This window comes from Perognathus longimembris, chromosome 18, assembly GCF_023159225.1.
Source record: "Perognathus longimembris pacificus isolate PPM17 chromosome 18, ASM2315922v1, whole genome shotgun sequence".
Lineage (NCBI taxonomy): Eukaryota > Metazoa > Chordata > Mammalia > Rodentia > Heteromyidae > Perognathus > Perognathus longimembris.
In genome coordinates this window covers 51,665,027-51,682,407 of record NC_063178.1, presented here as the reverse complement: position 1 = coordinate 51,682,407, position 17,381 = coordinate 51,665,027, and the positions used below count along the sequence as shown (strand labels likewise).

At 39.1% G+C, this 17,381-nt stretch overlaps 1 protein-coding gene across 1 annotated transcript; it reads right to left on the bottom strand.

The window, feature by feature from the left end:
* Positions 1-11,382: 11,382 nt before the first annotated feature.
* On the bottom strand, positions 11,383-16,321 carry LOC125367069 (vomeronasal type-2 receptor 116-like). The gene is made up of 4 exons (XM_048367688.1): positions 15,785-16,321; positions 14,625-14,852; positions 13,220-13,343; positions 11,383-12,305 (listed from the first exon to the last, which is right to left on the bottom strand). Exons 1-4 carry the CDS (start codon positions 16,319-16,321, stop codon positions 11,383-11,385), a joined length of 1,812 nt encoding a protein of 603 aa, XP_048223645.1.
* Positions 16,322-17,381: the final 1,060 nt, after the last annotated feature.

The following is a 17,381-nucleotide window of genomic DNA, read 5'->3' as shown; positions in this document are numbered from 1 at the left end:
GGACTAAAACAGGGAGTGTCAGCTCCCCTGCTAGTGCCTGGTTGTAAAGAAAAGATGATGGGAAGCCTCCTTCACTGGAAGGGAGCCATGAGACGGCCCGGTATTACAGCTGTCCTAAGTTAAGTGAACCTGGTCAATATCTTGTTAATGAGGGGGCTGTGCTACACCTCCGGTTGGAGGGGGTTGAATGACAGGAAAATTTGATAGCAAGAGAGAGAAGCAGAACCATAGGACTTAGATTAATTAAAGTAAAAGTGGGCTTCGCGGCCGCAATTATTTGTTCTTTACTTTCACCTTCCTGACTGCCCCTGGCAGATCGAAAGAGCATCTGTAGCACTTTGACTGCACTGCTGAGCTGCCTAAATTAGCATCATTCTCTGAAGGAGCATAGGTAGAGGCTGAAGGCTTATTTGATGTTAATTTTTCTTTAACAAAACTGACAGGAGATAGTTCAGGTGTTGCCATGTCTTTTAGCTCCTGCCCAATTTGAGTTTTTACCTCCCCGGACAAATTATAAGCCTTCATAGCTTTTTCCACGTCAGCCTCTGGCTCAGCAGCTGATGTTATGATAGCATCAGGAGACATCATGCTCACGGCTGCATGTAAATGCCCAAACAGACCAAAATGTAACTGGAATCTTGTCTCCACACCAATATTCATTTTCCATATCATTCTCTACTCGTTCCCAGACTTCTAAATCTAAAGTGTCTCCCTCCAGGAACCATAGATTATACTCCACTACCACCTGTCCACACTCATCTCTTTGTGAACACGAGACCATAGCTCCGTCCCGTTTCAATACATGGTGGATAAAATTAGAAAATAGAGTTGGTTTAGCTTGTCCCATAACCCCGTAATTTTTTAAGAATAGGAGCTCACCACACAGATCCCTTGTCTCCTGTGAATTACACACAGATCCCTTGTCTCCTGTGAATTAAAAATATCTCTCACCTCACTCGAGAGTTCCGTAATCTCCTGTGGATCAATTGTCAGGTCCCTGGGTCCGGACGCCAGATGTTGAACCTGGGTAACTGCAGTCGAAATCAGGACGCGGGGGATGCAAGGCGAGTGAACCAATGCATACTTTATTCCAAGAGGGCCAGGGTTTATATAGGGTTAGAAACCAATTTTACAATTACAGGGTAAAAGATCAATACAGCATGACATTTGTCTCAAATACAAAAGTGGAGGAAATTTCCTACTGTGAGGGCAGGAACTCGGTACAAATGCCTTTCTAATTACAGGAGGTAGTGACTACAAAGATTGTTGATATCAAAACAAGGAACTGTATACAACTGAGGTAGAACTATAATTATCTCCTAGCTACTATCTCATCAATCTTGACTTGTCCAAATACTTGTGAAAATAACAGTGAGGAGACTTTCCTGTTTATAGTGAGAATCTAGTGAGGAGACTTTCCTGCTTATAGTGAGAATCTAGTGAGGAGACTTTCCTGTTTATAGTGAGAATCTAGTGAGGAGACTTTCCTGTTTATAGTGAGAATCTAACATTAAAGGCAGCCGGTCAAACAAGTCTCCTCAAGGAGACTTGCTAAGCAGGGGGAAAAAGGAGATTCTCACAACAACAAGTGGCTTCCTTTGGCCCACAAACACCAGGAACCCCTTACTGGGAATGTGTTCCCAAGGGCCTATTAGTGTGCTAATGAGGCATCGGAGTAACCGCGCTGGGGCTAAATTTTTCCACTGGTTGGAGACTATAGTTCTCCAACACCCTACCATTCCCACTCTCATCTGTGGAAACATGTCGATGTTCAGCAGTGTTCCAATCAGGGAAGATATGGCTCCTGAAAGTCCTGTAAGCACTGCTATAGACTTTCTGTCTCGCATAGAGTTATAGTTTGGAATCTTGTACTTCCCAAAGAGGAAAATGAAAGGATTTTTAAATGCTGTCCATATTCCATATTGAACATCATAAATATCAAACCTCAGAGTCAAGTTATGTAAAAAGTCAGGGTTTTCATTGATCTCTTCAATAACAAAAGCCAAGGCCAAAATAAACTGGTAGTTCTTGAAGGTCAGCCTGTATAATGAGCACAGAAATTCAGTAGTATTTCAAATTTACAACTTGGATTGATTTAATCCTTGCTTCTCTGCAAAATAAATATGTAAAATATTACTGCCAATTGGGACAGAATATGAATGTAGTGTCTTGTGTTTGTGTATAGGGTTATCTAAGGACATGAAAAGAATTCGTCATGAATCACATTTAGAAACTTAATTAAGTTGCCATGGAGCTTGCTTGTTTTCCATCACCACAGGGACCACAGCAAAATTTTTCCAGTAAACATGGAGTAGGCTCTCATGAGACACCAAATATTGTGTTACATTCACCTCAGGTAACGATCTCTATTTGTTTGAAAAATCTTGTTTTTCAAGACACCAGTTTATGTTGTATGGTTATATTGTAGGTCCAACTAACAAATGCTCAATGAATAACTTCATTCCGAAGCAAAGTGTCATTCAATAAAGATTCTATACCAAGCTGTGCTCACAGACCCAACAACATGAACAGATTTTTCCGCACTGTCAACCAGAATCAGAGGTAAAATATCAGTTGAGATAATTCTGTTCTTATTTATGTAATGATACCAAAGGCAGTCATCCACTTCCAAGGCACTCATTAAGGAGAGAGGAGCCTCCAACATGAGGGATGAAGGATGAATTGTGAAGAAGCTTTACATGGAAATCCAATTCTTATGGCACAATCAGAAATTTAAGTAAGCCCATCCTCTAACCAATATATTTAGATTGCTATACTTGAAAGGAAGAAAACAGGGCAAAAAAATCAAAGATAATTCATTTCTTTTTGGGGGCATGTCTATGTATGCAATGGTGTATGCTTGATTACACATTCTAAAGAAATTATTATAATGAAATCAATCCACGCTGTTCAAAGAAATAAACAATGGAGGCAACATGGAAACACAAATGATGCAAAATAGACAGAAAGAATCCATAGAAATAAAAAAAGTGGCAATTAAAGGAAGCTTAATTCTTACAGAAAATAACCAGGCTATAGGGCAGGCAATGAAAGACCTGGAAGATAGTCGTAAAAATGCTTTAAAAACACTGTGATATATGTCTTTATGAAAAGAAAGAAAACATATACCATAGAATTCCTGAGCATAATGAGACTAACTAAAGAGTATTAAAGAATTCATGGCACCTACAAAGAGAAACCTAAAAGAATATCACAAGATGGATAGGGGTCCAATGAAAATATAATCTCCCAGAAAAAGATATGTGAGAAGACAAAGATAAATCAACGAAGCAAAGGGGTCCATATGAAAAATGAAACTTCAGTAAAGATACTGAAGCCATCAAAAATGACCAATTAGAAGGGAAAGAAAAAAAACAAAGTATAGACTGCCTCATTCTATTATTTTTTCTTTTTTCAATTGTTATTGCAAAGTTGATGTACACAGAGATAAGTTACATAAATCAGGTGGTGAGTACATTTCTTTTTGAAGGATTCCACCTTTCCCCACATTTTCTCTCAGTTTGCACTCCAGATCCATTCCTTGAGAAATTGTATATTTCATTTTTAAGCCAGGGTCTAGTGTGTGTCACTGATGCAATTGTTCATCATTTGTAAAAGTATTTCTGTGATCCCCATTACCATCAGCAATACATGCAAGAAAGAAATTAAATACAGTGATGAAGAAGAAGACAAAGAATCAACCTAAACAAACAAAATAACAAAAAAAATTGTTTCCATTTCTTGGGGGTTATGTTTAGTAAACATCAGCTTATAATCATGTGCATATAGCTATTGAGCCTATGTTGTCCTCTTCTGTGAGAATATCCTCGTTTAGTCTCACTGTGTGAATGTTTAGAATCCTGTATAATTTACATGTAAGTTTTTCTCATTTCTGGTGTGTTTACATGTGTGTGAGTGTGCAAAGAATGAAACAGACAGTCAAACTATTGCTACCTATTCATCTCACAAAGGATTAATACCACAGTATAAAACAATTCCAAAATTTAAACACCAGTAAGAAAAAGTCCAGTTATGGAACAGGCACATGGCTAGAAACATTAAAAATTAAAAATTACAACTGGAAAACCAATATGGAAAAAAAAAGTTTAATCATTTAAACAGTCAGAACAATAAATATCAAAGCTACAATGAGTTACCCATCAAGCAAGGCAAAAATTGCAATTTCAGGGCTGGGAATATGGCCTAGTGGCAAGAGTGCTTGTCTCATATACATGAAGCCTGGGTTTGAATCACCACCACCACATATGTAGAAAACGGCCGGAAATGTTGCTGTAGATCAAGTGGCAGAGTGATAGCCTTGAGCAAAAAGAACCTAGGGACAGTTCTCAGGCCCTGAGTCCAAGTGCCAGGACTGGCAAAAAAAAAAAGATGCAGTTTCACTGGAAATGAAAAATGGATGTAGGCAATGAGGAAATGGAAAACATCAGGCTGAAATTTTAGGGCCAGAAAAGTTTAAGTTCAATTGGAAGATGGCAGTTTGGGCAGAAGAAATATGCATCTTTAAATGATTATATCAAGCATACAAAAACTCAGGGGCGAGATCTGAGCTGGATATGCATGATAGACACATGGCATTTAAATGCTGCTCCCTTGTGGTAGAAGTAAAAAAAGTAGTTACTTCATATATATTAATTTAATAATGCATTAAATACTTGCAGATTCCAGTATTTCAAAAAAAAAAAATGTTAAGAGAAGCCCTGCCTATGTGAGCCTTGAAGGGTCCCATTGAGCTAGAAGGAGTTTATACTTTCATTGTTTATTTTTGTCTTGGTAAAGTTCTTCTCATAATGCTATGGGAACTAAAGGCTTCACATTTCAGAATTACTGTTCCAATACATTCATGTGAGGATAATATAGACTCCTATTTGTCATTCATGAATATTTGTACCTGTTCTGTATGAATCAAACCATGCAGTTGTCCAAGCAGATGATCTCAAACCCAGAGGGAACTTCTGAAATTTGCTGAATTTCTTCATTAGAAAAACCAAAAATAGGAAGTAAACTTATTTCAAATGTTCTGTGTTCTTGTATGGAAGTATCACAATGGATCCCCATCTTAATATTTTTTACACATTCAAAACAAAATATTTTTTAAGTCCCCAATACTGCAGTGCTGGTGTTGATATACAGAAACTAAAGATTGTATACATGCCAGAAAACTAAAATTAAATCAATGAGCAACCTGTGCAGCTTGATCATGCCTGAATTACTAGTTGATCAGGAGGATGAGCCCTGTGGATCCTGAGTAAAAGGAAACAAGGACAGAAAAGTCCATGACATAACCAACAAAAAGCCAGAAGTGGTGTTGTGGCTCCAATCTTGAGCATTAGCCTTGACAGACAAGACCATTCGAGACTGCAAACAAGCTAAACACGGATGTCTCATACCTGGAATCCTAGCTACTTCAGAAAGCTGAACATGATCAGAAGAAATTAGAGACATCATATTGATTTAATAACCAAAAAGTGCCCAATGTGAAGCTCTTGTTCAAGTGCTAGAGGACTATCCTTCAGCAAACTGCTCAGGGACAGTGTCAAGGCTCTAACTTCCCAGGACAAGTACAAAAGAAAAACCCAAACAAAATGGTAAGCAAACACACTACTACTGATCAGTGACTAGTTAGTGCTCCCATCTATGGGCAGCTATCTTGGGCTACACCACTCATATCAGCAGTTGAAAAGGAGAGCACCTGATAGAGGCAATGACATTTTCTCTTGAAATGAGTATCCAACAGACTGCTAGGGTTCCTTGAAGGGTGACATAGTCATTTTTTTTCTTTGTTCTTATTTTTCTTGCACAGCCATTTGTTAGTGATACCCTCGGGTACAGACCATAGCCAAGGATATGTATTTGAATGAGTAAAGCAGATCTCATCTTAGGTAGATAAAATTCTCCTATAAGGTCTTTGAAATAATTCTTGGTAAACCTGGATTGTGGAGCATATGTGATAGGAAACAATGACACTTAACTTTGGTTTGTCTAAAGTAAAAGAGTGTGAAAGAAAGGAAAAGAAACAGAGAGTCAGAAAATGCACCTAAGGGCTTGTAATCAGATCCTGGACCCTGTCTTTGAGCTTTATTGCTAAATACTAGAGGTTTGCCATTTCAGCCAAAGTGACACTTCCAGCTTCGGCTGATTAAATGGAGATAAAGGTCTCAGTGATTTTCATGCTTGGCCTGGCTTCAAACCTTGATCCTCAGATACCACAATCCTGAGTAGTTAGTATTACCTCATAACCTAGCAGTCTACAATATAGACTTTTTTTTCAGATTCCTCAAAATGTAAGTGTAACCAAAGACAAGGTCTGACACCACTGGCCTGTGGGGAACAAACTGCTTCTGCAGCATTATACCAGCTCAGGTTGTTCTTAATGATATCAGTTCATTGTGAAGAGCATACAGCTTAAAGTGAAGCATTTTACAGCCCTAGAAAGACAAGGTATATGGAAGGAAATCAAATTCCTTTTCTAGCTAGCAGGTAGAAATTTACTCCACAGTAGATGGCAGATAAAATAATGAAAATGAGCTGTTTTGTTGTAGTACAGATGAGTTGTCAGGGTGAAGAAGACAGAGAGCACTCATCTACACAGAGTTTCCCAAGCCATTCCATGTCCTGAGAACAAAAGAGTAAATGGAAATAAATTGATGAGTAACTTCTGGCTTTTTCTCCTCATGCCCACAAGCATCACTGTTATTGCAATCTGCACCCAAAGTGTAGAGAGGGAAAAAACCCAGCAATCATCACACCTCCATCTATATGTGCTCGCTGCTTCATGGTAGAAAAGCAGCTACTTCCAGCCAAGGACCTTACCGGGAGGGGAAACTGGAGAAGATGGAATGTGAAAATCAAAAGGCACTTCCCCTGGGGCTGGGGATATAGCCTAGTGGCAAGAGTGCCTGCCTCGGATACACAAGGCCCTAGGTTTGATTCCCCAGCACCACATATACAGAAAACGGCCAGAAGTGGCGCTGTGGCTCAAGTGGCAGAGTGCTAGCCTTGAGTGGGAAGAAGCCAGGGACAGTGCTCAGGCCCTGAGTCCAAGGCCCAGGACTGGCCCCCCACCCAAAAAAAAAAAAAAAAAAAAAAGGCACATCCCTGAAGCATCTGCCAAATTGAAATCTTGGCTGGAAGGAAGGCCCACAGTTTCAGGTGTATATTTATTATTATCTTCGTGTGTGTGCATAAGTGCCTTTTTATTGACAGAGATATGTACTGTAGAATACGTTTCTTGGAAAGCTCTTTTATGTGCAAAACTCTTCCCAGGGGCTCTGCATCTGAGGCCTTGTGTCCAGGAGGAAAACACAAATTAAAAACATGTTTGAAGATTCTCCTTCTTCATCACAGGTGCTATGCTTTCTTCCAAGACTACTGATAGTGAGGCCCTTGGGATGAAGTTAACTTTGATAGATTTTTGTCAGACATCTGAGGCTTGACAGTATTTGTATGAAAGCCTTTTGGGTTGATGCAACTGTATTGCATCAGTAGAGCCATGTCACATGCATGTTGAAATGGCCAGAAAACAATATATGCCAGTGGGATATCAACCAAAGTTGTTCACTTCACAAATTCACTATGCAGAACACTGACAGAACATTGCTGGTTGATCCAGGCCAGTTGCCCTAAATTTCTATGTGCACAGACCTCCACAAACCACCCCTACCTCTTCAAGGACATACGCGGAGAGAGAGGGAGGAAAAGAAGGAGGGCCTATTAATAGACAAACTTTTCCATTTGCCTGAATGCTCCCAGAAATTATGTCAGTTCCATAAAATATTGGGGGTCCAGTGTCCCATGAAGGGGCCACGTGGAGTTATTATCCAGTGAATATCAGGGCCAAATTTGGTTGTATAGGAGTATGAGATTATGAGGTTTAAGACTGGAATCAAACTCATGCCATTGTAGCTTGTGTCCTGAGGAATTTTATACTGTGTCCCAACCATGATGAGTGACCAACAGAGCTGACAGTGGAGCTACCACAGGCAACCCCAAGAAGCAGTCTGTTTAGCCAACACAGAGAGAACAGGCACAAGAGGGGTCATCCCATGGAACGGTTCAGTTCCTTGGCCTATGGCCTGGTGACTTACTCCTCTGGGTTAGGGCTCAGACCTTGGCACCAAGATTCTTCTCCCTATTTTGGCATGGTGGCCTCATGTAAAATGGACTCTGAGCTCCCAGCTTGCTGTGAATGGTCACTCACCCAGGGAGAGGAGCAAATCAATCTCTGGAGTGGTGAATGGAAGTAGAGCCCTGGATTAGAATTGGCAGTTCTCTGGGTGGGCCTGAAACCAGCACAGCTTCCTAGGGTCAGCTGGAACTCCTAGTAGTGTAAAACAAACTCACCAGGGAAGCCTTCATCCTAGTCATGGCACCAATGAAAGCACCCATCACAACAGACCACATGGACACAATCATGTCCAGGGAAACAGCTTATTTGTTGGCCAGGATGACGAGACCACCATACCCATGGGAGAGGGAGAAATGTGGCTTCTCCCTGTTCAGGACCATCCTTATAGCATTGGGGCTGGAGGTGGGAGTTAGTTTGAATGTGCAGGTCACTGAAAATAGCGCATAGGCAGGGTGGATTCAAGGTCTTGATGGACAGTGGGAATTGGGATTGATCCCGGAGAAAGCAGTAGGAGCCCAGGGATGAGTTCTCTTTTGCCTGTGAAGGGCACAGTAGAGTTCATTTCTGAGTGGAGGGTGTTCTGCTGGTGCATCGGGGGGCTAGAGATACTAACATTCTTCTGGTTCTCTGTGGGTCAATTGCAGATAAGTGTCTCATGGACTGCCTACCAAGGCTAGCTTGGAACCATGACCCACAGATCTCAGCCTCCTGAGTAGCTAGGATGACAGGTGTGTACCTGGATGGCTGGTTCTAGTTTTATCACCAGTCTGGATACTGTGTGTTCAATTTGATATTCTTTGAATCTAAAAGAGCTGTTGATTTTATTTCCTTTGCGTGTGTGCATGTGTGTGTGTGTGTGTGTGCATGAGAATATGCCTTTCTATATCTTTCCTGTAGGAACTATAAAGTAATTGTATGAGACAGACATCGTTTTATCTTGATGGTAGCACAGTTTCACTTTTTTTTTTTTTTTTTTTCTTTTTTGGCCAGTCCTGTGGCTTGGACTCAGGGCCTGAGCACTCTCCCTGGCTTCTTTTTGCTCAAGGCTATCACTCTGCCACTTGAGCCACAGCGCCACTTCTGGCCGTTTTCTGTATATGTGGTGCTGGGGAATTGAACCCAGGGCCTCATGTATACAAGGCAGGCACTCTTGCCACTAGGCCATATTCCCAGCCCCACAGTTTCACTCTTTTGGTGCCTCACATGAAAATAAGATGAGCCAAAGCCTTAGGACATCATCCTATAGATCTGTGACGGAACTCGTATGGGTTCCAATCTCAATCCACCACTCCTGTCAGTGAATAAGCTTGTGCATACATAGATTATTATATGTATACATATAATATGTACTTCCCTGTGATACTTTTCCCTTATTAACACCAGTGTCAGCACAAGAATTTCTCCTTTACAATTGATTATAATATTTGTATAACATGGACGGGATGTCGTAAGGATCATCGATATGTCTCTTTTCTTACTCACATTTGGTAACTTGCTCCCCTTCCTGATGGTCAAAATGCACTCTGACTTCTGCATAGTGGGTACTGGGAGCTCATATTTGGTAATACGAGTTAAGTGCTTGCTACTGAATGGGCAATCAGTGTTTTTATTCAACAACAGTAATCAAATTTATGGATAAAATTGTCAAAATCAAGAAGAAAGAGAAAATATGAATTTCAATATAAACTGAAGCACATTGACCATGTCCTGATAAAAATACTAATGATATACAAATATTTGATAAGTCGTAGTCTATGTAAAATGAACATGAATACGATGGGTTTATTTTTGCCAATACATAGTTGTTTTTCCAACTCTAAACAAAAGCAATAGAAATCCACTGTCATTATGGAATTATGTATTAGAAATAAAGATTTCAGAACAAAGGCACAATAACAATACAAGAGGGCAAGAAGGGCTTCCATTATGTGTCCATGTGTTTTCAACAGTCAAACCTAGTATAAAACTCAATGATTTGGTCTATTTAATTATGAGTAAAGCATTTCGTATAAAATTAAGACACTGTACATATAATATTTACTTGCTGTCAACCGATGTAACAACAATTGATAACATAAAAAGCATACATGGGCTGGGGATATGGCCTAGTGGCAAGAGAGCTTGCCTCGTATACATGAGGCCCTGGGTTCGATTCCCCAGCACCATATATACAGAAAATGGCCAGAAGTGGCACTGTGGCTCAAGTGGCGGAGTGCTAGCCTTGAGCAAAAGGAATCCAGGGACAGTGCTCAGGCCCTGAGTCCAAGGCCCAGGACTGGCCAAAAAAAAAAAAAAGAAAAAAAAACATACATGTATATTAAATATATCTAACGTTGTATGTATAATATTCTTAAGTGATTAAGCTAGGATAAGTTTAAATGTATATACAGCCATATATAATCAAACTATTATGAATCTATACTTTCTCCCACCAATACTCCATTAATCCAATACATCGTGTTATAAAATTGAAGTGTATTTTTGTTGCATACAAAAAACATTCTTGAAATTTTAAAACTATAGAGAGAGCAAAGTGGGGGACAAGAAGACAAAGGATGAAAGGAATAGAGAGAGGGAAGGGATACAGAGAATGGGGAGAGAATGATCAAAGAAAACAGATTGAGGAATGTTGCAAAAGGCAGATATGTGAACAGAAATAAAATGAAAATATTAATATAATATATTTGGGGATTAAGCAGTGTAGTGATATAGGAGGAATTTAATGTGTCTTAAAATTATGTCAATATAATTTAGTTTAATTCAACTACCTAGGAAGGTGTAATACAGGGGTCAGATTTTCAAACCAACCTGGGAAGAAAAGTCCATTGAGACTCTTGTCTTCAGTTCACCACCACAGAGCCAAAAGGAGGTCTGTGACTCAAGTGGTAAAACCATAGTTTTAGAAAACAATAAAGTCACTGACAGTACATAGGCTTTAAGTTCAAGTCCCAAGACAGATGCCCAAACAGAAACTTTAAGTAAATGATTAATAAAGAAAAAAATTACAAAACAAATCAAGAGTGAAAAATATACTAATTGGGATGATGGAATGAATGCAGAATAAATAGGAATATCAAATAATTAAAAAATGCAACTTTAGCTAGCACTTGTGATTGTACCATCATTAGAGAAATTAGAAGCAGCACTAATTCATGAGATTATTTCAAATATATAAAATAATATCTCTGCTTGAGAATAGAAATGTAGATTTAATCCAAAAATTCATACATGTGACCTTAAGATGGATTATTCTTCCCAATGTGCATTTTATTCCGGAGGGCATGTAGAACATTTCTATCTGGCCTTAACAAGATGATATAGCACTTGGGGGCAAAGATGCAGCCTAAGAGTCCTGCACTAGAGGTCAAGATGGAGAAGACCTCTATAGCCACCATGAGCTTCCCATTGGCACTGTGGTAGACAGGCAGGAAGGTGAGCCACACACTACAGAATACCAGCATGCTGAAGGTGAGGAACTTTGCTTCATTGAAGATGTCAGGCAGGTTCCTGGCCAGGAAAGCCACAGTGAAGCTGGCCAGGGCCAGGGAGGCCAGGAATCCCAAGACACAGTAGAAAGCAGTGAGAGAGCCCTTATTACACAGGATGATGATGAGGCCATGTTCAGAGTGGGCATCCGTGTCAATGAAAGGAGGAGAGGTTCCCAGCCAGATTGCACAGAGAATAACCTGGATCAGAGTACAGATGGGAATGATGATGTTAGGGGCCCTTGATACCAGCAGCCACCTCATCGTTCTCCCTGGAGAAGTGAACTTGAAGACCATAACCGCAGTTACAGTTTTGGCCAAGACAGCAGAAACAGCTATAGTGAATGTAACACCAAATGTGGTTTGCTGTAGAATGCAGGTGACTGAGTTGGGGCGGCCAATAAAGAGCAAGGAACAGAGGAAGCAGAAGATGAGGGAGATGAGCAGGATGTAGCTGAGAGCCTGGTTATTAGCCTTGACAATGGGGGTGTTGTGATGTTTCACAAAGACCCCAAGAACAACTGCTGTGAGTGTAGATAAACCGAGAGCCACGCTTGCCAAGGCAATCCCCAAGGGCTCTCCATAAGCCAGGAAACTTACATCTCTTAGGAGGCACTGGTTTCTCTCTGTGTTGGAATACTGATGATCTGTACACTTCACACACTGCTCCATATCTGGTGAGAAGTGTGGTCTATCATTAGTTCTTGTTTAGTTCCATTCATTTTTTCAAAAAAATTAAGAAATTGTTTAGGTAGATGTAATCCTAACACATTAACATTTCCTATCATAAATGTACTTTCATTTTCTACATCAAAACCTTCTAACTTTCCATATTCTTCTTTATGTAAACTATTTTTTCAACTTTTTATTTCCTCTTCAGTAACCACATGTATCAACAATGTGCCAATTCTGACAGGCTAATATTGTAACACCCTTTGTTTTAATACTTTTGTCACTCTTTTTAGCAGTTAGCAGTGCGCACAGTTCCGTAACCCTATAGAAAATTATGAATGACACGGCATAAATTTTCATACATGTCTTTTTCTAACACTGTTAATCTCTGTGGCTCATACTTGCAGTCCTACTCATCTGTGAAGTAATGGAACAGAGAAAACAATCTTTGATTCTCCAAAGCCATGGTATGTACAACACTCAGTCTCACTTCTTAAACCGATTCCATCTTTCTGAACACTTTCTCTGTTGCAGGACCAGTTCTCTGTACTATGAAATAAAAGTGTGCAAAATCAGTGTTTTCTGTGCGAACAAAATGTATCTATTATGGTAAACACGCTCCTGAATATGATGTGCTTAATTTTTTGTTAGAGTTTTAAACTTAGTGATTAATGACAAGAAGGATTTCCTGTAGATAAGTTTGCCTGCATAGACTAGAAAATATTAATAAAATATTTTTTTTTCAAATCGTGAACTGTGGTATTTAAACTAGGAATGCCATCAGTTCTCACAGTTAAATTAACAGGGCAAAGGAATATGGGCTCTGTAATCTTAATATACAACTTTTGCATTGACTTTATTGGATTGTGGAAATCTAGGGAGAGATGAAGAAATTCTCCCAAAATCATGGGCTTACCTGTACCATTAGCAACCTCATTCTCTGGGCAAGGGGTACAATCAAAGCAACAGACAGCCTCCCCCTCCTGAGGAGATTTCCTATATCCAGGACCACAGCTCTCACTGCAGACAGAATGAGGAGTCTGAGGGAAATCATATACTTGTCAGTAACTATTCAGATTTTACCTAACACTCTAAAACCTTCAGTATTTTAAGACTTAAGTTATTAATCAATATTTCCTTGCAAGTAAGTCTAGTAACTGAAGACAGTTACTGACTTTATATGCTATGAGTTATTGAGTAATGTGGGAACTTTTAAAGGTAGAAATTAATGGTGAGAAGGTTAAGTCCTAGTTTCCTGCCCTATGGAATTGTATTGAATTCATGTCATTATATGTTGTCTCACCTGTGGCATGGTAAAGAGAAGAGAGGAGGAATCCTTTTCAAACCTCTAAATGATGTAAAGTACAGCACAAATCTCCCTTTTGTAAGGTTATGTGAACTGCAGGCCCATCCTATTTCCCTCTTCATTTTCCAGTAGCAATGAGAAGAGAATCTTCTTTTCACCAAGGCCCCTTCAATGGTACCTCTAACCACAGATGCTTAAATAGTAGGCCAACTAACCAATGAATGAAACTGACACAGAAGGGAACAAAATCAACTTTCACCCACATAAAGTGATTCCTCAGGTACTTTGTCACAATATTAGAACCCCGCTAAATTTATATTTTAAGACAATATTGTAAATCAACATTTTGAAACACACTTATTTTTTTGTTCTGATCCTTGAGTTTTAAGTCAAAGACTGGGCACGGTTCTTAAGCACTTTTTACTCAAGATTAGCACTGTAGTACTTGAGCCACCGTTCAACTTTCAGATTTTGGTGGTGAATTGAGATAAGAGTGTCATAAACTTTTCTGCCTTTTTGAGATTTTTCCTGACCTGTAATCTTAGATCAGAGAACATTAGAGTTCTGAGTAACTAGGAGGGCAGATATGATCACAAGCACCTATCCTTATTAAGTTATTATGTTCCTTTTCTATTTGAGAGTCACTCAATAAAATTGTTAGGTTGGAAATAATTAAATGTTTGATACATAGGATACAAATTTCTAGGTGTACATGTACCAAACCTAAGGCTTGAATTCAGGAAATGAGTATTGTATCTGAGCTTAATTGCTTAAGTCAAGCAATTCATAACTTGAACAAGAGCTCCACTTCCATCGTTATTACAGGTTAATAGGAGATAAGTGTCCTAAAGACTCTCATGCTTGGTCTGACTCCAAACCATGATATTCACATTTCAGCCATCTCAGTAAGTATGGTTACAGGAGAATGTTGCTAGCACCAACCCAGATAAACAATTTAGTGTTGAATTTTGCTTACCTGTACGTTTTTCCATCATTATGTTTAGATCCAACTCACCTCTGTAGTTCCTATGGCCCACTGCACCATATCTTCCGATAAAGACAGCTGATGGCCATGTAGAGCATATGGAGAAAACGTTCCTATTTTCACCTCAAGTTGAAGACCTTCTGGAAAATTCCAAATGTTCACAATGTCATACTCTGCCTCAAATTTCCTTCTCTCATCCCAAATCACTTGGTCTCCAGCAGCATTGTTAAATTGGATATTCTTCAGGAAAGCATGCAGCTAAAAGAGATGCATCATCTTATGGTGAGGTCTATTCTAGATCTAAGACAGAAAACTTGAACTAAGAAAAACTCCTCATTGCATTTAATATCACATTCAGAATTAAGGCTTACAACAGACATCTAATAAGGTATCCCATAAGAAAAACTATGGAGGAATAAAAATATTATTTCTTAACCTTGGTCACTCAGAAAGGAGTTAGAAGGCTTCTTCTTAAGGGAAACTAATTCTACATATAGTCATGAATGAAACAATTCTAAGTTGCCTACCTGCAGTTTGCCACAGCCATAAATTTTATGATTGTGTATCAATTGAGCTTGCTAAAATTTCAAAACAAAAGGTAGAATTATCCTAGATCACTTTTTTTTTTTTTTTTTTTTTTTTTTGCCAGTCCTGGGCCTTGGACTCAGGGCCTGAGCACTGTCCCTGGCTTCTTCCCGCTCAAGGCTAGCACTCTGCCACTTGAGCCACAGCGCCGCTTCTGGCCGTTTTCTGTATATGTGGTGCTGGGGAATCGAACCTAGGGCCTCGTGTATCCGAGGCAGGCACTCTTGCCACTAGGCTATATCCTCAGCCTCCTAGATCACTTTTGAAAAATGGATAATTTTGCTCAGCAGAACATCCTTTGCTACTTCTTAAGAAACTAAAAGGGGAAAGATGAATTAACAGTTTTCAGGACATTAGCTATGATCATGGTGAAGTTATCTGCAACTAAGAATTTATAAAAGCAGAATACATATGTTTCTTTTTATTGACCTGCTTGTGTGTAAGGTCATATGAACACATATGTAGAGCACATCACAGATAATTAATCAGCTATAATGTCTTGGATTTTTGAAACATACTTGAAACATTGCATTTCATAAAGTGAGCAACCTCTCTAAGGAGTGACTGTGCTCATGATGTATGCCATCCAAGAGTGAAGACCTTACCTGTGCAGGGGAAGGCAGTGTCCCTTTTCGGTTTCCCATGGTTTGCATTTCCGTTTGATGAAGAAGCATATCATGGAGAGCCTGGGCCACAGAATACACAGCATTGTGTATATTGTAACTGTTTCCAGACATAGTTAAGTCATAATTATGCCTAGGCAACCAATCCAAGGAGGCATCATGAGGACAGTTCTCCCATGTTACACAGTCAGATTCAGAAATGGAACAATTAAAAGAGAGAAACCACAGTCGAGCAAGGAAAAAGTCTTCTGGGTATTTGGAAGGGCTAACTGCCTTGACAAAATCTGTGAATCCAGAAACATATGGATGATGATGTGAGAAAATCAGAGGTACATGGAAGGATCCTAGCAGGAAATATTTCTTTCTGAGGGTTAACTCCCACTGTGAGTTCAATATACAGACTTTGCCCTTTATTAACACTTGTTCAACCCATTTCATTAAATCTAGTAGGGATTCATCATCACCGTATATGATGAGAATGTTTGATGAAGATTTATTAATCTGGTTATAAAGGGACATGATTTTGAGTGCATATGATATGGCATTGGTTGGAATCACTAGCTCAAAGGCTATACAAACTCTGCTCTTGGCCATTTCTTTTTTCAATTCAGGAAGAATCCACAAACCATTCTCATCTTCTAAGGTGAACATTCCTACCCAGTTCCAGTTGAAGTGAAGCAGTAAGGAGACCATGGCAGTGGCCATTGATGTGTCCTTTGGGGCCATCTGATAGAGAGCAGGGAACTTGTTACGGTCATTCAGGGCATGATCAAAAGGCCCAAAGGTAAGCTAAAGAGAATGAAAATTAGACAGCCCATGAATGAGAATATTACCATCTATCACAATCTCTGTATTGAAGTGTATTAACTAAGCAACCAGTAAAATTAGATGGAAAGTCATTTTTTATCAAAAATTTTCCATTTTTTAAATTGTTTTTGTTTTAATTGTTTTTAATTGTTTTCAAATGTTTTAATAGTTGTACAATGTATCAATGTACTCATACAATACCTTTGATCTTTGTCATTTCTGTCTATAACTCCTATCTTTACCATCCACACCCATTCCAACTTTCCTAAGTCCATTATTATAACTTTATGTTGAACATTATGTTGCATTTCCCACCCAACTGCTTCAACTCCCCTTTCCTCTGCTCTGTTAAATATAAATCATATATATATATATATATATATATATATATATATATCACCTTTCAACAAGATAGGCTTCAGCTTTCCATCATTCATTTATTTTTATACTGTCTGTTACTTGGTCAGCCATATTACACCTTGGGAATCCACCCTATATAAGCAATCAACTAGCCAGATGGATCATGCATATAGACAAATGGCTTTTTATGTATTCCATACTTATTTCATATTTTGTAGTCATATTTTAGCCCTAACTTTCATATATGAGAGGACAAATGTCCTCTCTCTTTCTGAACCTGACTTCATTCAACATAATGTCTTGCATGAGTGTGTGTTGGTGTGTGTGTACAAGACAGCTAGTAGAGTACAATGACCTCAGGGTCTCATGCACTAGGTTGATTTTTTCACTCTGCCAATGGAGCCACACATTC